The 21437-nt window shown below is 37.2% G+C and overlaps 1 protein-coding gene across 2 annotated transcripts; it reads left to right on the top strand.

Annotated features, from left to right (window-relative positions):
• Window positions 1-3055: 3055 nt before the first annotated feature.
• Window positions 3056-20872, top strand: LOC575844 (deoxynucleoside triphosphate triphosphohydrolase SAMHD1). 2 transcript variants are annotated; one of them, XM_030975934.1, is made up of 13 exons: window positions 3056-3246; window positions 8843-9003; window positions 10017-10206; window positions 11163-11306; window positions 12007-12213; window positions 12913-13004; window positions 15500-15556; window positions 15780-15972; window positions 16584-16703; window positions 17429-17539; window positions 18309-18567; window positions 19284-19527; window positions 20774-20872. In XM_030975934.1, the coding sequence occupies exons 1-12, from the start codon at window positions 3220-3222 to the stop codon at window positions 19460-19462; spliced, it is 1740 nt and encodes a 579-aa protein (XP_030831794.1). In that variant the 5' UTR covers window positions 3056-3219; the 3' UTR covers window positions 19463-19527; window positions 20774-20872. The 2 variants fall into 2 exon arrangements, with proteins under 2 accessions (XP_030831794.1, XP_030831795.1); XM_030975935.1 differs by lacking the exon at window positions 3056-3246 and adding an exon at window positions 4880-5369.
• The last annotated feature ends 565 nt before the right edge of the window (window positions 20873-21437 follow it).

Raw genomic sequence — 21437 nt, 5'->3', positions numbered from 1 at the left:
GTGAGAACAACCCGTTGTCATGTATAAGTTGTGTTTGATAGAAATGAATATATAGTTATTATGTCCTACATAAAATAATATGGATGGGGAGTGGGGTCTAGGCCCAAGGCACTGGTCTTGCATGGATGGCTCACGAAATGTAAAAATACTTCTATCATGGAAAAATAGATATGTGTGACGTGATAAGGGGAATACCCTCGAGGTATACCCCATTTGACGTCAGGCACCCCGAGCCGGCATTCGCGCACTACCACGCATATATTACTATCAAAAAGTAATGAGGCTATCGTTGAGGTTAGCCACTAAAATTTGAGAAATTTTCTTACCAATATTGTCAAAATTAGTTGGAATTAGTGTGAAATTAAGATCAGTCAGCCGCAAATTCCATATTGCATTCATCTTTTTACATGTTCAAAGCGTTCTTTGGTCGATAATAATTTTACACTGGCATCAGTATCGACTTGAAAATATATGTTATTGACATATTTTGTTGGTCCTGGTATTATGTTCAAGAGTTTCGACTTCAGAACAAACAAAAAAGGGACTTAAAACATTTCTGTTTTGTAATCAAGATTTTTAGGATTCTGTAAGTTTTCATTTTCCTTTTTTGTAGAATTCTTCTTGTTGTAAGCGCTTTGGGTCGCTCTGGGAAAATCGCAGTATATAAATAGTAATAATAATAATAATAATAAGAAATAATAATAATGTATAATCAAAATTAACTAAATGAATACACCAGCATGCGGATTTATTTGACGTTGTAGTTTGTGAATATTCATATTTATTGTACTTGTTCGTATTAAAAAATTAAAAAATGTATGTATAATACAGTAGTATGTTATGTCAAATGATAATTACATTCCTGATTTGTTACTATTTTTTAAAATTTCATGTCAACATATGCAATTAAATTATTGTATTTTGAAACTTTGTTATACATGTCATATATTATTTGCATTTGAATGTTGACAGGGCCATCTGAAAAACGGTATACCTGAACGTATTACTCTGTATAAAGATGTTTTAAATAAATAAAATAAATCAATCTATCAATGTCCAGAGAATTGTTCCGTGTATTTTTTTAGTAGACTACACAGACTCTATATCGCTGCGGACAAGTATGGTGATTTGTAGTTATTTTCAAGTTCATGCATAATTTACGTTTTTTTAAATAAATTTGTTATTATCATTGTTGGTATAGAAGTAGTATGTTTAATTTTTTTTTTTTTTTTTTTTTTTTGCTAAAGGATATCAATCAAATATCAATTAAATATACCATGCTCTGTCTTCGAGGCACCGGTAAAATGATAAATTATGGATTCTCTTCAGTATAGTGCTATGTCAGCCACCCCAGAGAGTCTTTCAGTGTATAAACTGAAAGACTCTCTGGGGTGGCTGATCAAGTATAATGTTTGATTTATGTATTGTGACAATAGTTGGATCCCCATCAGGTAATTTAAATATAACACCAATCAGTCACAAATGACTTTGATTAAAAGCACTAATGGAAAAATGAAGAAAAAAAAAGACACGTGGAAATGATGTGGAAAGGATGAAAAGGTGTGAGACACCAGAGATAATTATTAGGAGCGGGATATTGGGGAAAAAAAAGAATCAGTTTATGAGAAGAACGAAGGCTAAAATAACAATGAATTCACACACGCACAAACATATTGTGTGTGTGTGTGTGAGTGGGTGTGAGTGTGTGTGCGCGTGTGTTTAATTATGTTTATGTATAATCAATTAATATTGAAAACGTTTATTTTATTCAGTTATTGTTTGTATTCCACATTTGGAGAAATAAAAAAAAAAATACTTTAAATAAAAAAAGTGTGTGTGCGTATGCGTGTGCGTAAGACTGATTTTTTTGTAGTTTGCATAATTTGGATTTAAAAGTCGTTTTCACACCAATGACAATTTTCGGGATTTTGAATAATAAAGTGTAAACATCTTTTGCGCGGCTTATTATGGGCTTATATTTTGATGATCATGTTTATCCGGAATAAAGATGTTTAACAAAAAATAATAATGAAAAACAAACTTTATATAACCCCTTTCCATCCAAAGCTTCAGGAACTATAACAAGGGATGAATGTTAAATCTACATCTACTTTCAATATGTACGTTTAAAGTCTAAGATTATAGATGAAATGAATTTGAACCAGCTGCTCATTGGCAATTGCCTTGTTCTCCTTATCGCCATTTTTTTTCTTCTTTTTTTCCTTCCTCCTTTTCACAATTTTTTTTACTGGAAAAGAAACTACATTATGTCTTCCAATGTGATCCAGCACAGGAAAACATACTCGAGTAAATTACTTCCGCAGTACTTTCGCGATCTATTTTATTGATGAATATGTCGCATCTTCAACTAATCAATCAAAACAAATTTCCTCTTAGTGTTTTATTAGGACATATAGATTGGAAAAAGGTTTATTTATTGCTGTTGTAGAATAAATGGATGATAAAAGCAATCGACTTTAAATAATTAATTACCTATGTTCAGACAGATGTGTGTAAGGCTCAAACGTTGGCCCGCTGCCAATATGATCGAGGTATTTTATCTGTATCTGCCTCTCTTGACCCATGTGTGGGAAATTTGTAGCTAGGAGTCCTTTTCGAAGATTTTGCAGGGTGAAAAGGGGACAATTACCTTCATTTACACCAGAAATATATTATTTTAATCTTCCTCTATAAACCTCATCTCAGCGAGCTGTGCTCGGCAAGGGTGGCACAACCCCTATCCCATATTACTACGAGGGCTCTTGGAGAGGCACCACAGGGTAGGGTGAAGAAGATGAAACGATAAATTGTTCCTTTTTTTTAATAGTCAGACTTGCTATCACCAACTCGACTACCCAATAATGGGAATGATGACACCCCCCCCCCCCCCCGCGCCCGAGTAGAAAAGCCTTATACACCACTCTCTCTGACCCCTTCAAATAGTATATTATCACAGTGTTCAGTACCTATTGTTGCAAACATTAATGATCGAGAAAAAAAAGCAAACACCTCATTAACATTCATAAACTAGTTTCAGAATGGAATCGAAACTGCCTTATCAGTTTGGTCACGTGTGATCTTCAAATCCTAGACAATCTTCTCTTCAATGATTAATTGATATGTACTTGGCCAATACCAGGCTGGATTTCGAAGCTTTAAGGATTTAGGCTCCATCAACGTGCATTCTTTCTGACCCGTTTGTGTTCGTAGCATACACAGATGCATGCTGGGCGCCACAATGGAAAAGTAAGTTTGATTAATTGTTATCAGATCAACAGAGAGTTTGCGTTACATTAGACAAAGGACATTAAAAATGTATGTTCATTTGTGTGCGAACTCTTTAGAGCTTTTTGTTCAATGTAGCACTCTTTGCTTTTGGTCTTTTTTGTGGGATCTTCTACTTTTCTTTTCTTCAGGTATCATCATTCATGAGAACATCCCATTGTTTCTTATACAATGGTTTTATGTCGGCATATACTAAATTATGTTGTATCATAATAATAGCAGAAACGATCATCACCGTTACAATTATCATGATTATTATTATTATTATCATTGTTATCATTATTACGGAAGAGTAGGTATAGATATGGAAGTTGGATCTGTAAAAATTATCTCAGATACTTCTTCTTCCAAGAGAAAATTCTTGGTCGTATTAGCCGAGTGTATGAATAGCGTCAGAGATCAAGTAGATTATAGTAAGATCTATATTGCTTGAAAATCCCCGTTACTTTATGATCATACAAGTCATGAGAATGTTGGCAGTATGCCAGCTACCTTTCCTGCGACAAACATGGGTTTCATGTTTCTATTGTAAAGCGTTAGTGTTGGGAAAACCCACACGTCGGTAGATCGATCGGATGTAATATCATGGTAGAGTTTCCTAGCCTATGGTAACTGTGACTGGCTTACCAAACAATGAGTGAGAGTTTTATAAAAATAATATATCCATAATCCACCACAGATTTATGTTCTCAAACAAAAATTTGTATTATCATGGACATGTATAATTATTAAGCCTAATATACAGGCAAAAGGCCTAACAACAACAAAAACCCCAAAAGTCATACATATTTGTAGAACCGTCCTCTTTTTTTGGGGGGGGGGGGAGGGTGGGGTGGCTGCCTGAGGACGCCATTCATAGTTGCTCTCATCTTTCCGTGTTTATTTACTATTTTTGACTTATGAGTGATGTTTGATTTTATAATTTTTATATGAAGGCATTTTCCAAATCTGAGCTGTTGATTATTCCCTTAAATATAATCTAAGTGTCTTACATAGATAAATAGTTGATGAAGGGCACGGAGGAATGAATTAGTGTATGGCAATAGAGCATGTCCGTCCGTTTGCCAGGTGATGCCATACATAAGCTACCCAGTTCTTTGCAGTTTCGTTCGCAGTTTCATTTATGAAGCTCTATTTACTTTACGGCTATATCTATTAAGGGTGCAGAGAGGGGGAAGTTGACTGAAGAGGGTGTAAAGAGAGAGAGAGAGAGAGAGACATATATGTATATATATATATATATATATATATATATATATATATAGAGAGAGAGAGAGAGAGAGAGAGAGAGAGAGAGAAAGAGAGAAAAATAGATAATAATATAAAGAGAGAGAGGTGGAATTGGGAGATGAGAGTGAGGGAAGGTGGAGAAAAAATGGAAGAGAGATAACGAGATAGAAAAGAAGGACAGAGAGAGAGAGAGAGAGAGAGATAGGGAAGAGGATGGAGATGAAAAAGGGCGATAGGAACAACACAAACACACGCACACATACACACGCACACATACGCATATTTATATCTGAATGCCCTTGTTCGCACGATTGAAAAGGGAAACCCCAGAAATGAGACGCACTTAGAGGAACTATATCTTGAATCAGTCCCATGATTCACTTTAAAGACGCTGAATGCGTTGTGTACGAGAATGCCATTCTCAAACTAAACATTTCACATGAGACAACTTTTTGGTTTAGACTGCATCAAAGTAGTTGGATTGAATAACAAATGCGATCCGGTTGGAAATAGAGTGTGATTTGTAGGGTTAATAACCTGAAAAGTAGAGCGATGTGAAATTCCAACGGAGTACGTGTCTGGTATAGTATAGGACTCGGAGAGGTAAAGCATCCACGCCCTGTTACTGATCGCTTTTTGAAGTCGAGATATCAGACTTGTGTTGAACTAGTAATCTATACAAAAGAAATGCATTATCGTTCCTGTATAATACCACGAATCTTATGCTTTTCATGAGATTTGGCCAGTACACTTCGCATGAATACTTGTAGACTCGAGATGTACATCATCTTCTGATCACGTCGGCCTAATAATTACGATTCAGACGTTTCATGGACAGGATGGATCTTTCAAAGGTAATCAGTTACTTGATTTGGACTCAGAAACATTTTCATAAATCATGCTCGCCTATTGCTTCATTAGGAAAATATTATGGTTTAAAGCTTCATACAGCTGTCCAGCTTGACACACAAATATGATATGTGCAATGAATCGCACTTACAATGGTTTATGGCCACCAGAAACCTAGAAATACAAGATGGTGTCCAAAATGGCCACTAGTCTATAACTTACTAGATGGGAGTTTCTATTTACAGCAAAACTATAATTAGCAAGATAAGAAGTATGTTTTAGAGGTCATGATACCCAGTGGTATGCTCTCAATTGTTCTAAAGGTTTAGAGCAGTACTCAAAACACTACGGAAGAAGATCGCTTTTTTTTAATGCAAACTGAAACTAGCCGTAAATTGTGATATATCCATCTTGGTGATGTAACTTTGGTGTTTTTAGACGCCATCTAGATCAGATTTCCAGGTTTCCTACATTGTATGAATTGATTCGTTTACCCCCCCCCCCCCATATCTAGGGTTAAACACCAAAATCACATCTCTAAGATGGATATATCATAATTTATGGCTATTTAAAGATATTTGAAGGCCACCTTGGACGCCATTTTTAAAATAACCGCTTTCCAGGGGTCTGATTTTCTTAGATTTGTATGATGTTGTTCCTGATGTCAAACAACATAGGAAACCGTTGAAAAAAAATTGACAATGGACCCGACTATAAGAAAAGAGGAAAGAAAACAAAACACGGGATGTAAATACACCTGTACCTTATGTAGAGTTATTAAAACTCGTTTTTTTTTAAATAGACCGAGAAAGAGAGAGAGGGGGAGAGGGAAAGAGAGAGAGAGAGAGAGAGAGAGAGAGAGAAAGAGAATAAGGAGAGAAGGTGAGAACTAGAAGGGGAGGAGAAAAGGGAACGCATTCACAAGAAGAAAGACTTTACAAGATAGAGGGTTACAATAGTTGTAATATCACAAAGTACACGAATAATTTAAAGATACCGAAGTGCTAACCTCACATTTGCACGAGGTTTACCGCAAAATCATTCAAGCAACTGGTTGGAGCAGGGCTGATGGGGCCGATTTGATCAGCATACTATTGTTATCCACAAATTAGATTGGAATCAGTAACCTTTACAATCAAGCAAGTATATCGTCATACTTCTTTACTATATGATGGTTAAAGTATGCTACATCAATGAAAATATAGACATAGCGATACTTGTCAAAACAACAAGTGTAAATATGTGAACTTTTCCATACAGTGTGTGTACAGTGTTTCAAGACGACGTAAAATATTACCTTGACTTTAGCTCAGCTGCCCTAATGCGCTCAAGGCATTCAAGGAATAAATTCCTTTCAGGTACCCATTTTTTACACCTGGGTGGATAGTATGACATTAGTGCCGCGAATCATGTGATCCACAGTCCAGTAACATCCACTAGACTTTGACACCTCTATAATATTTAAACTGAAATAGACCTAATTTATTTTCTCCCCATGACAACACACGCCTTAACCGAACATGTAATTTTATTTTTAAGAAGAGTTTATTGTTCGGGAAAACCTAAACGCTGTGTTTATGTCTTCCGGTGGATAATTTTTTCCATGAGCATTTTGGCTACTTGCCAGCTTGTCTACCACCAAGTGGCTATGGTGTTTGTCAACGGTGAAGTCAATTGTCTTCAAGTCGTCGAGACGGGCAGTGAACAAAGTAATTATGACAAAATGTCAGGTATATCAAAAAGTAGCAAATTTCCATTCCGACCGTCCTAACCAATCCCGTGTGAACACTAATATATTGCATGGACGTGAATGTGAATGTGAATGTTCGAAATTAAAGCCCCCCTGCACTACTATTAGTTACTTGCGCCCTCTATATAACAAACAATGCACAATCGGTGACCGTTAGTCCCCCATGATCCTCTTTTTCTTATGTTAATTGAAAGCTGAGTTGATGAGATAACCACCTGTCCAGTGACCTTGCAGTGTGGTCGAATCCCTACTATACACTATTACTGGAGGCCTTTAAGTCGCAAGTAAAAAAAATTAAAAAAGGGGAAGAAAAAAAAAGACGTATAAACGCTTAGCTCGTGATTTGAAGTATTATTTGATCGTGTTTCTAATAATCATTTGATAAATCTAAGCAATTCATTGTCCTTAATTTATTGGTTTTCTTAAGCCATTAGTATTACAATGTAGTACATTATCTTCTTTCTTTAGTGTAAAATTGTAATCAACTATTTTGTAAGCATTATACTTCGGTTTTATTACATTACCATAGTTGGTGAACAATTTATCATTTTCTATATGAATTGATACTTCTAAATGATATTTACATGACAGGAGCAGCGATGCTAAGAGAAGGCAGGTAATACAGAGTGTCAGCTTTCCAGAATGTAATTTTTCTTTCTGATCGGTCGCTACGCTCAATCGCATTTATTTTTTATTGGAATCAAAAGATATAACACAAATAACAAACTAGTGTAAATGGTACAAATAGTTGCCCTGCTCACATTTTCTATCGAGGGGTACAATTATATAAAACACAAAAGAAAAAAATAACTAATTTATTGATTAATAAGTTCTTTAACTTGTTAATACAATATTCTAAACATTACCAACTCTAGTAAAATGCACCCACCCATCAAAAAAGCAAACCCACACTACCTATTATATAAATGTAAAATAAATTCAGTTTATTGGAAAATATATTTCTATGTAGGTTTATTTATTGCCTTCAATGATTCATCCACGATAGAGATGATTTTGCAACAGATATTGAGACATTGAAACAAGATGCCCAACGGAAAGTCAGCATACTTTATTTTTTATTTTTTCCCTTTTATTTAAAGATATTTATAGAGGATGACAATATCAGCCACAGATGTTTTTCATATTGGTCCTGTACATGGTAAAATACAAAATAACAATGAAATACATAATATCAATGAAACATGCAAAACATAAAATATATTACATGGCTAATAAACAATATAACATTTTATAAAATAACCAGCGACTAAAGATATGTATGTACATTCAAAGATTTACCCAGAATCACAAAAAGAATGATTTGAAACAAAGTAAGAAAAACACACACCAACAAACAAACTTATATTTAAGTGGGTAAAAAAGATATATACACACATCCATGGAGTCATTGGTTATTTAGAATATTAATGAAAGTAAAACAAAATTATTAAGGTATTTAAATGAAGAAATAGATGTTGAATTCTGTAAATTAATAGGTAATGAGATCCAGATAACTCATCCTAAATACATAAAACTGCTCTCAAAGCATTCTAGATTAGGTTTTGCTTGTTTGTAGGCCCTACGGTCCTCTTTTGAGCCAACGCCCGGCCGCCATCACATGCTGTAATTTAAAAAATCAACCATCAGTACACAAAATGGAAGCTAAATTTAAGAAAATTCCCCGATTGAAGGTTCCGAAATTCCGTTTCTTTCTCTTTCTCAATACAGGTTTTCAATGACCCCATTCATAGCAGTGTTCAGATGCCGAAGCATTGCCAGATAATCATCGATACACCAGAGTTCCAGAGACTACGATTTATCAAGCAGCTTGGCTGTACCTGTTATGTGTTCCCAAGCGCCGTCCATACCAGATTTGAGCACTCAATAGGGTACGTTAAGTTTTCATAATGAGTTATTTAAGGGTTATTGGGTCGAGTAGAAATGGAAACGGGACAAATTCTCAGGTAGAGGGAGTAGGGATGTAAATCAACAAACGAATGGAAGACCAATAATCACGTAGAACTATACCTGCAATGGCCTCTATTGCACAGTTTTAAGATGTTATCTCCGGTACCAGTTTTGATACTTGCCTTTGGTTTAACCACGACACCATGAAGATTGAACGCAGAATATACCACAACTTATCTTTATTCAATTATAGGGTTTTCATTCTTACAACAAAAGTTTCCCGTCAGTATTAGTTATCACTAATGAATAAATAATTGCAAAATCTCTATATAAATTCTAAAGTACTGAAAAACAACGTCCCTTAAATTCAAGCATTTCAACTTCCATGGAACAGATGGAAATGGAGATGCTAGATCTTGTTATTTGCTGCGGGCTGTCTTCCGTCAAAAGTATGTTTGTAATTGGGTTTTTGGTAAGATACGGGGTAAAGGGTTAGTGTTAGGTATAGTGTTAAAGTTAAGACTTCGGTTAGTGTAGGATATTCACGCGCTTAGAGACTTCGGTGGTAAGCGCTTCATAAGTAACGTTTTTATTATATTATTATCATAGATAGGCCGGAGCATGACTCGTATAACCGGTAAGAGAACGGATGAATCGAATATTGCCAAGTTTGATTTCTTGGTCATGAGAAGACATGTGACAGAATATTGAATCCTTTTAATATAAATTCACTTAGGAAGAAAATTAACACGAAATCTGTGTTTATAAAGACAAGAAGAAAAAACAATTCGTATGTTTTTCTGACCTGAAGTTGATGAAATCCTTGATTGTGTGTTCTTGTACTTTCTCCGAATGAAACCATCTGTCAGTCTCTATGACAATAAATGGCCGTCTGTTATTTGCCAGGAGCTGTCTTACAAAATAATATTAGTTAAAGAAGATCAACAAACTATCTTCATTTCAGCATAAATTACTTTTTCCATTTTCAATGCAGTGTCAGCCACTTGGGAGGCAAACTTGCCTCAATGCTCCAACATAATGATCGTAACAGCAGCGTCCCTATTCAGAACACCGAGGTCGCTTGTGTTGAGATCGCCGGTCTCTGCCATGACATCGGACATGGTCCCTTCTCTCATGCCTTTGAAGACATCGTACCACCAGACAAGGATGGCAAGAAATGGAAAGTAAGTTGAATAAATTACAGACACGACGGATGGCTCACTGGTAAAGCAGTAGTCTCATAACCGGGAAGTCCCGCGTTCGGATCCAAATCGATGAGCCAGTGCCCTTTAGTAAGGCTTTAATCCTCATCACCAAGTCCCTTGGAGAGGACTTTTGGCCATCGTTCCCCTTGATGATCGCTTACAAGTATACACATGCTTTCTTAGCACTCAGGTCAAACAAACCAAACATTCATATTCAGAGGCGACTATCCATCTTTGTTATTAGGAGTAAATGGATATGAGTCGAAGTTACACTTGTTATATAATTAATCCGTTTCTGGGTTTCATAGTTAAATCAGGTTCAGCATTTCAAGGGGACAGGGCTAGGAAGAAATTTAGAAGAACTTGATGTTTTAATATTTGGTGTTCATTATATGAATATACAGCGTGTTACTGGCAGGCAATATTTCGAAAGGAATGGCTGGGTGAAATATATCGTAAAAATTATAAATTAAGTCAAAACATAAGTTGAAAAAAAAGAAATCTTAATTCATCAGAAAGTTGGTCAGTTCGTAATATTTATATCAAATTTGTATCTTCAAGACAGTATTAGATTTTGCCAAAGAAAGTGTTTGACTGTGCTCGTTCGTTCGCAAAATCTAAGCTTTGAAAATTGATATTCGTGCAGGAGATATCACCCTCTTTGAAAACTATGCTGCCCTTAACACGATCGCAAATACTTAAAAAAATGTATTTCAAAGCAATTTCAATATCTTATTGTATATTCCATAGGAATCATGTTCGTATTACATAAAACGTCAATATAATGTTCTCCCATTTTAATATGTGATGAGAAAGGCTATTGTGATTGTGTTAAGCTGATTTTTCGAAAGACTTTGCGATCCGGTGTTCTTTACCTCTATGCATATGTGTTAAGTAATGACTCAATCATATTATTATCTCCATGACAATTGCAGCATGAGGAGCAGTCGGTCATCTTGTTCAGATATCTCATCCAGCATAACAGCCTAGAGAAGAAGCTCGAGGAACACAATATCTACGCCAAAGATATCGATTTCATCTGTCAGCTAATTCTGGGTGTCAAGAAGGATGAAGAAATGGTATAAATGAAACCATCAAAAGAGAGAAAGAGAGAGAGAGAGAGAGAGAGAGAGAATTGGTGGGGGATTTGAGTTGTCCAAGCCTCTGGTCTCCTCTTGGCAAAGTCGTGTGATTGCCGTTGGCATACTTTTGTTGGTTTAGTTTAGATTAGAGGACCATTTTTACTCGGAAATGTCATTATTTTAGATGACTTTGCATGTGCGTGGGTACGTGTGTTCGTGTGTGCGTGTGTGTTTGCGTGTGTGTGTGTGTTTGCGTGTGTGTTTAGTAGAAGACATGGACCTTTTGGAGAAAGAAATCGTCTTCTTTATAATCTTTATAAGTAATATACCTATTCAGAAATTGATTAAAACAATATAAAAATGTTATTCATGAACAGCGAAAGAAATAGCATGGTAATATCAAATGAGATTAGATGAACAAAACATAAGACAACAGAACAAGAAATTTATTTTGTTTTTACTTCTCTCTTCTCTCCTCCCCCTCCCCCACATACACTCTCTCTCTCCATACCCGGGTGTATGTACGTCTCTTTCCCACACTCTGTCTGTCTCTCCCTGTCTCTTTCTCGTAAATACTCGGTGTGCCTCTCTCTGTCTGCCTTTCTTTGTCTGTCTGTCTGTCTGTCTCTGTTTCTCTCTCTGAATCTCTGCCTGCTTTCTTCAACCTTCTCTCACTATATCCTTTAAAACGTATCAGCTTCGTGAGAACAAGTTCTGCCTGTATCAGATAGTGAACAACAGTGTAAACGGGGTGGACGTGGACAAATGGGACTATTTTGCTCGGGACACCCACTACCTAGGCATGAAATCTGCATTCGACTTCAATCGTATTCTGCCCTTCGTGAAGGTTTTTGATGTGAAGCGAGGAAGTAAAACCAGGGGAGAACTCTGCTTTAGAGACAAGGTAAATATACAGGTCAAAATCTGCACCCGAAATCGTGGAAACGGTATAAATAGCAGAACCTCGAAAATGGGTGCAAGCGGGCGCGATAGCTCAGTTTGTAGAGCAGTGGTCTCGTAATCCGGCGACCCGGGTTCGAAACCAAGGCGATGCGCTAGTGTCCCTTCGGTAAGGCATTAATCCTCATTACCAGGTTTCTCGGAGAAGAGGACCTAAAGCCGTCGGTCCTCTTGTTCCTTACTAACAGGTAAAAGTCAGGTAAAACAACCACCACTACACAGGGTGCAAGTCTGTGTCTCAAAAACGTAAGCGTTTGCATCCGAGACGGAGCATGACTACGAAGTTTGCAACATAAAACCATAAGAGCCGGCATAAGAGGTTCAAATATTTACCATATAAAGAGTGTTAGATACAAGAAGTGAATCTGAACCCTCAGACGGCTGCATATTTGACCATTTTAGGTAAATTATCATGATTATGATGGGTTATTCTCTAACAAGCATCCAACTTTATCTGTAAGGGCTTAGGCTAGGGGCTTCCCTATTACCGAATCCTAGCCCTGTACCAAACCTCACCCTACACAAACCTAACCATAACAACATTACTGCATTGCGTTACTTCTTATTCGAAGTATCGATAATTGAATACATTTATAGTGTCCTTCTTTCTAAATGAACATTTTTATCTTCTTCATTGTTTTAGGTAGCGAGTGATCTGAACCATATGTTTCTCACAAGACGCCGTCTTCACTATACATCTTACCAGCATAGGGTCAGCAAGATCATCACCATCATGTAATTGGATACAAAAAATTGTTTTTCACTTGATTTGATTTGATTTGAAAAAAGTTAAGCATAATACTTGGCAGAGGTATACGAAATCGTTTCCATTGCAGCTGAAAATGTACATGCACTGTTTTTGTGACAGGTCTATACAAAAACACAGCAAGTACACTTATAATTTCAGTTCCTGAGAGTAATGGACTTATATGGACAATGATCCGAAATCACAATTACTCTAAATGAAATTTACTTTCTAGCACGATATTTGTTTGTCATTAACCCTTCAAAAATGGTGGGAAACCCACGTTTGAGGGTGTTTTAAAATTATTTTTGTTATGATTTTCCACCCATAGAAAGAGCAGTACATCATAGAAAAGGACAGGAACAATAGAGAAAAGTTGCAAAATGCACTGCATTATGGGGCCCTATTTATAAGCGATTTGCTGTTTTGTGGCCCTGACCATATATTTGCTTTGTTGATCATAATGTGTAATGCATTATATCTTTTGCTTTTACATGTATATAATTCAGAAGAAAAAAAATCTTTTCAAATTGATGTCCATTTTGTAATGATTCTCCACGCATGGAATGATCAGTACATCAGAATAAGTACACCGGAAAAAAGAGAAAAGTTGCAAAATGCACAGGTACGCACTGGTTTTGTTATAAAGAGCAATCGTCTTTCTTTGACATAAGACAGTGTGATTGTTAGTATTGTAGAGCTGCTTTTCCCAAAAGTAGCGAATATTACCAGACATGTTACCATGCTGCATGAATTTAATTTTCAGATTCTTTACAATTTGGCGTTTTTGGTTGACCAGTTTGTAACAATAGCCCCACAGTCAGTTAAATAATAATACCAGTCTTTACCACTCACATAAAAGAAACTTAATAGATACAGTCGCCATACCCACACACTCACACGCACACGCACACGCACACATATACAAAATACTGCACACACATACCTACACGAAAGCGTTTGTAAAAAGTTATAAATATGAAAACATTCGATTTGTCTAAACTTTAATTTAACACATTTTCAAATATGTATTTGCGACGAAGCTTTTTAAAACAGTTATAAGTTGAACTTAATTTAATAGAAGTGGGCAATTGGTTCTATTTCTTTACTCCAGAGATATTTAATGACATTAGTGAAGAAGTAAGTCTTACTCGGGGTTGATGAAAATGGCCTTTTTGACTAGTGGCCTATGAATGAAAATTTGAATTATTAATAAAAATATTATCATACTTATCGAGAAAAGTGTTTATGTCTTACGTAGTACATTAATAAGTCAACATGCCACTCTGCGGCGAGAGCTCTTGTCCTTTCCAGACTAGACTACTGCAACAGTCTCTTCAGTGTTCTCAGCCGAAGGGACCTCGATCGCCTTCAAAAACTCCAAAACTCAGCGGCACAGCTTGTCCTTTCTGCTCTACTTCGGACTCGCATACAACCTCTTCGACTTCAACTTCATTGGCTGCCCTACTACTGGTCTACAATTCTCTCAACCACCGATGTCCCCCGTACATAGCTGACTGCATGGTTCCTCGTCCTCGAGTCCGAAATACCCGCTCATCATCATCCATTTGGCTCACTCGATCAGTGTCTCTTAAGGAAATGTGCTGGTGAATTGTCTTTCCCATCGGTTCCTGCAAAACTGTGGAAGCAGCTACCTACTGCTGTGCAGACGGCCTCATCTGTTGACCAGTTCAAGAAAAGTCACATCTATTCTGCTAGAAATAACTTTATTACCAGCCTACGTATTACTTGATTGATCTCTCAGAAGTGACTAACTTTTGTTTTTAAGTGGCCCAAACATCGTGGGGTGGTGTGTGCAGCGCTTTGTAACCAAAAAGGAAAAGGCGCTATATCAAATATCTTTTGGATTGGGATTGGTCATAAAAATAAGAGTATTGAATGTAATCAAATCGTATGAAGGCGAAATTTTGATCTGTTTAAAGAGTGGTATACTAGGACTTTGTCTTTGGACTTTGACTTAAGCCTATGATCGACGGTGATTGATGAAGTTCTGTCGTGATGGATGTCGGATATTTTGGAGTCTGCCAGTCGTTGTTGCTCCCCTTTCCCCGACGTCGTGATACCTGCCAGTACCTGAAGATTTGTGGGATTTCCGGGCCGATTCGGTTCTCGAGTGCTGGTTCCTCCCCGGAAACTCTGATTGTCAAACTTAGTGTTCTGTCTGCGATGGTGTGAGATGAAGGAATGTTGAGGTGCCCAAGATCGGTGACCATTATTACCCGTTGACGGGGTTGATGCAGTCTCTTGCTCTTGAGAACAGTAGTAGGCTTGGCTGTTTTAGCCTCCAATCTCGCTTCTGCTGTCATTCTTTTTACAACTTGTTTGTAATTTGTAATTTTGAATTCACTTTCTGAGGAAATACATCTTAGCCGGTAATGGTTATTAGTTGTATATCAAATATATACGGTATTATTAATTCATTCATATCACAAAACCTTATTTCTAAATTTATTCTTTTATATAGGTTGAAGGACGCTTTCCGAGAAGCTGCTGACCATCTCGTATTCGTTGGTAAAGGCGGGTAAGTTTCATTCACGAATCAGAACAACATTCCTTGTATTGCTTATACATTCATGTAATTTTGTGTTTATTATTTATTATGGATGTAACAAAGAGTAAGTGGGAACATTTTGCAATCGTTAAAATGTGGGTAGAAAGTGATCATGTTATTGACTGATTAACAGGCTCCTGTATACCATAACTGTTATAACTTTGTTTTGTATTTGCAAATGAAACTGTTTCAGAAAGGAGTACAACCTATTGGAATCTGTGAAGGACCCCGAGGCCTTCTGCCAAGTCAATGACACCATTGTCAACGAAATTATGCGCTCACGATCTCAAGAATCAGGAATGGTGAAGGCACGGGAGATCATAGACCGAATACACAAGAGAGAACTCTACCAGTGCATTGCGGAATGCCAACATGCCAACGAAGAGGTACTTGACGTCTTTCAAGTATAACATGATTTAAAGGCAGGGTAATTTACCGACATGGCTACTACTGCTGTAATGTAGTTCCGATTGCGCCATCCATCTCTAATGATGATAATAAATGGTGATAATGATATCATTATTACAAGTAATAATGATTAAATAAACATAAATGATAATGGTGATAACAATAATAATAATAATAAAACATCAACAACAACCATAATAATAATGATGATAACAATAATATGAATTAAAAATAGAATATGAAAAATTATAATAATCATACCATTGATAATAATAATATCAATAATAATAATAATAAATAGTAGGCCAGCCGAACATGAAAAAGGGCTATAGAAAAAATTCCATGGCATTTCAAGAGTAATGCGTGGCATCAATGCTAAAACTCTTTCAAAAATCCTAAATATGTATATTTATTTCAAATTATCATAATTGTTTTAATTTGTATTTTCATTATATTTATATATATAATGTTCAGAGGAGCAAGATCTAACGAGATGCAGAGTAAATAAATAATATAGAAGGATATGTATATATTTTATATATATATATATATATATAGGCTTATCACGATTTTTTTTCTTCAATTAAAGATGCGTACAGTAGATTCAGCTGTGATTAAGCGATTGATCGTAATTGATGCTGACGATCTCTCATCCCTGTCATCGTCCTCTTTAATGGAGATATTCCGAGCTGACAATATCGAAGTCGAGGTATGGCTGGGTGTAGCATTGTTGTATGGAAATAGTTCAATGTCGTTATTCTAAAGAATACAAATTCTTGAAATAAAATACGGTTCTTTACATATTTTTTTCCTTTAACTTACGAACGTTCGGAATAATAATCTTTTTTTTCATTTTCGGACTTATGTACCGTATTTCGTTTTTCGGAATTCTCAACCGTCAGATAAAGGAACCTTCAGAGAAATGCAACAAAATGTTAGGAATTATGAACCCCCTAATATGGGAAGTTTGTGTTTCGAAATAATGAGCTATCAGAAAGACGAGTGCCCCCCCCCCCCCCTTACGGAAAAAGGTCAGATCACTGCATATGTCATAATCTGGTAGGACGCATACTCGTCCTCCAAAAAGTGTTTTGGTTTTTTAAACACTCTTTGAACTCTTGTGGAATTTGTTTTCCTCCGGCTAAATTGTCGGCGAATTTGACATGCTACCCACCGCCTCCCCCTTCAAGAGCTTCTAGTGACACCCTTAGGTGTTTCATCATTTATATATATCAACCTCAACAATTTCAGAGTAAAAAAAAAGTGAACTGCAGTGGAAATTACTTTTTTGAAAAACAAGTTTCCTGAAATGAACACAGTTTTTATAAATGTTTTTATTTGATAAATAAAAACATGTAACATATAATTTTGAATAATTTATTTTGCTTATTCTGATGATTTCCGAAGACTTTCTGTTTTCTCATTTAATGATAGGTATCACACTTTGACTACGGAAGTGGAGACAAGAACCCTCTCCTCGATATCCCGTTCTACAAGAAAACAGGTGATGGTAAATTTGATGCCGAGCTCCTACCAGAGGACAAGGTCAGTGTACTAGTCACTCAGAAATGACCTATGCAAACTGTACAAACCTATACAAACCTACCGACTATCCACGGGGAGATGACGAGTTATAGTGTTAAATTCGTTTGACTCTCAATCCAAGGGGTTAGGGTTTGGATCCCAGCTCGGCACTCTTAGAAATAAGAAGCATCTTTTTTGTTATATCTATTGTAGCAGAGGCGGAAAAGGCGACAGAGCCGTGCCCTCACTTTTTTAAGTACCCCTAAAGTGCCTCTTTTTACATGGGAAAGGTGTCCCCCTTTACATCAGATAAGTGCCCTTTTTATTTGTAATAGGTGACCGTTCCCCATTCTTAGAAGTGCCTTTTACCAACTCTGATAATTGCCCCTATTTAAATCTGAGAGGTACCATTTTTACTTTAACAAGTGCCCTGGGCAGCAATTATATTAATTCCATGTATCTTTGCACTAAATGGTCTCCATACAAACCAATGTTTGAGAAGGATTCCATATCAAAGAACCTTAAAATGATGGTTAGGACAGCAACCATATGACCACAAATATTTAGACCAATACAACTGGGGAGCATTGATCCTTCAAAATGTCCTGATGCAGATATTGTTAAATTGTTAAACCATAGACCCTGTAAATACGGATGCAAGGGTTAGTCTCAAGTGTTTATTAGTCATCGATAAGATTAATAACATATTTGATAACAGCAGCACTTACCAAGTGGGTTAATAGAATTAAGATTAAACCTACTGATCGTTGCATCGCTCATCTTTGACCAGCTCCCAGCCGACCTGCCGCAGCGACTGCTAGACGTCACCTTCCGCATCTACACCAAGGTACCCAAATTAGATCGAGAGACCATTAAGAACGCTAGGGACAGATGCACGACCAGGCTTGAAATGATAAATCGGAGGCGACGCTCCGTCCCAACCACACCCGTCAAGCAGAAAGTCAGGAGTCCACCAATTGGCCGAATGGCTTCCAGTCCGCCCATAGGCGCTGTTAGCCCTCTTAACAGCATCACCAGCTACGGTTTAGGTGAGTCTCTCCTTCTATGCAGGGATACCTGATGATTTCATCCAATGAGCCTGAAAAGCGACTGAGAAAATAATGTTCGCGTCCTGTTTGTACTGTACAATAGGAAGCCTAGAAATGGAGTGGTTCCAGTGCCTTCAATTGGGCTCTGGCCTGAAAACTGGGGTCTCTGTTTTATGTCCTACTCCATTTCTGTTTGTCACTCCCTGTCCCCTCCAATTTATACTGTCTGTACCTGTCTCCGTCAATCTTCTTTTTTTTGTATACCTCTCTTTATCAGTCTTTGTCTTTGTTTTACCCTCCCATCTCCCTCCCCCTCTCTCACTATCCTGTTCTGCTACTGGTCTACCTGATCTAATGTGGGTAAATTTTCCCACTCCCGCTATCAGTCTCTGCCTCTGAGTACCTCGTCTAATATCTTCTTCTGTTTCTGTCTACGTCCCTCCCGCTTTCAAGTGTCAATCCCCAAGTTCTCTCTCTCTCTCTCTCTTTCTCCATGTCACTTTTTCAGTTAATTCACCTGTTCTGGGAAATGACAACCTCAAAAAGGGCAGGAAAATAGAGGATATTTCGGGGAAAAGTATAAGAGCATGGTACCCCCACCCCCCCCCCCCAAAAAAAGACAAATGAGGAGAAAGAAGGATAGCTTGAAACCTGCAATACCTGCAATAACTACATCTAATAACAATGTACGTTTGTTGTTTTTTCCCTTGAAACAGATTCGTTTGTCAGTACTGATGGGGATGCAGGTATTCCGAGTCTGATGTCGAACCCTCCTGATGCTGCTGCTGCTGCGCTTGGTACGGGGTCGGCTGAGTTTAATTCTCGAGGTTCGCGATCCCCTGAACCAGAAGCTAAAGTCACACTAGACACCACCAAGCGCAATATCACCTTCTGAAAACCACCCTCAACGAGGGTCGAAATCAGGAGTAGGTTTGATACCCCCTGACAGGGAAACCTGTCTAATAGTAGGAGACCAGCCTGTAGGTCCCGTGACCAATCTCGGGGAACAAAGGTTTGAAAGTGTTTTTGTGTTCCCTGATGAATACCGAACAATTTTGACTTGGGCTGCCCCCTTGAAAATCCCAGGCGTTTTCGTTAGGGGTCAACAAAGGTCATACAGGGTAGAAATTCAAATATATTCCAATCGTGTCGATATGCATATCAAACTACTCGTCTGGTCATGAGGATTCAAAAAATGTATAGTTTGCTATACCTCAGACCTTAAATGAGGGCGCTATGGTCAAAAACGTTGACAGGTCAACACACTTTTGACTGGTGGTCAAATTCACCAACACGGTTAACCTTATCAAATTTCATATCAAATTACTCGTCTGTTCATAAGGATTACAAAAGTGTATAGTTTGTTATACCTCTGACCTTAAATGAGGGCGCTATGGTCAAAAAGGTCAATGCACTGTAGACTGGTGGTCAAATTCACCAACACAGTTAACAACGTCCGATTCTAAAGATTTTAGTGTCTAATAATATGTTTTCTGACATAACAAATTCAACTAAGCAACTTTTAAAACCAATAGTGGTTGCCATAACCTTGAAATTCCCCTCAAACAAATGGATAAGAAGTTATATATGTTTGTCACCGAAACGGCAGCCATTGTACATGGTCATGTTAAGCACTTTTACTTTTGAAAGTTGTATAGTTGAATTTGCCGTGTCAGAAAACATATTATAAGACACTAAAATCATTAGAATCGGACAATGTTAACTGTGTTGGTGAATTTGACCACCAGTCTAAAGTGCATTGACCTTTTTGACCATAGCGCCCTCATTTAAGGTCGGAGGTATAACAAACGATACATTTTTGGAATCCTCATGACCAGACGAGTACTTTGATATTAAATTTGATAAGGTTCACTGTGTTGGTGAATTTGACCACCAGTCAAAAGTGTGTTGACCTTTCAACGTTTTTGACCATAGCGCCCTCATTTAAGATCGAAGGTATAGCAAACTATACATTTTTTGAATCCTCATGACCAGACGAGAAATTTGATATGCATATCGACACGATTGGAGTATATTTGAATTTCTACCCTGTATGACCTTTGTTGACCCCTCACGTAAATGCCTGGGATTTTCAAGGGGGCAGCCCAAGTCAAAATTGTTCGGTATTCATCAGGGAACACAAAAACACTTTCAAACCTTTGTTCCCCAAGATTGGTCAAGGGACCTACAGGCTGGTCTCCTACTATAACATCTCTGATTAATAAACCCTTAAAGCTCGTCTGTACTAGTTTAGCCATGAGGGATTAGACCACCCTGCAAGGTCACTGAATCAGCTCTCAATTAACATAAGAAAAAGAGGATTATGGGGAACCAATGGTCACCGCTTAGGCATTGTTTTCTATATAGAGGGAGCAAGTAGCTACAAGAAGTACTTTAACAGGGATTTTATATCTTGCATGGTATATTTGTACGTCCTATTCGTAGATTGATTCTCTTAGACTTTTTAGCCTGAAAGGAAGAGTCTTTCCACTAGATTTTTAAATCATTTCGTACCCTCTGCAGCTCTGCTTCCGACCAGGGAAGTCAGATTTCCTACCCTTTCACGTATTTCCTTAACACCAGTGAACTTGATACCCCTTTTCCTGATACTCTGATATTTATTCTGACTAGAAGAGTTAGGTGCACTAAGTTTCAGTCGTTAACATTTTCATCATTATTTAGAACCTTAATCAGGATGATAGTGGTTGTTTAGATTTCCATATCTAAAACAACCGCCCTTTCTACGAAAAATCGGATCGAACGAGGATGTGTAATGTGCACCTATTTGTTTTAACGCGTTTTCGTGTATGCGGACAATGTTACAGGCCCCAAATCTACAGCCCCTTAAAATTCTCGTAGAAATTAACTTT

This window comes from Strongylocentrotus purpuratus, unplaced genomic scaffold, assembly GCF_000002235.5.
Source record: "Strongylocentrotus purpuratus isolate Spur 01 unplaced genomic scaffold, Spur_5.0 spur5_scaffold_8, whole genome shotgun sequence".
NCBI classification, from domain to species: Eukaryota; Metazoa; Echinodermata; class Echinoidea; order Camarodonta; family Strongylocentrotidae; genus Strongylocentrotus; species Strongylocentrotus purpuratus.
Note: the sequence above shows the minus strand (reverse complement) of the source record. Positions and strands in the feature narration are given on the sequence as shown.

Bases quoted from the DNA above. Each gene is read 5' to 3' on its own strand.
- LOC575844 (XM_030975934.1), top strand. From the start codon at position 3,220: ATGCATGCTGGGCGCCACAATGGAAAA. The intron at 3,247-8,842 runs GTAAGTTTGATT...TTCTCAATACAG, and splicing joins CTGGGCGCCACAATGGAAAA to GTTTTCAATGACCCCATTCA. The intron at 18,568-19,283 runs GTGAGTCTCTCC...CCCTTGAAACAG, and splicing joins CATCACCAGCTACGGTTTAG to ATTCGTTTGTCAGTACTGAT.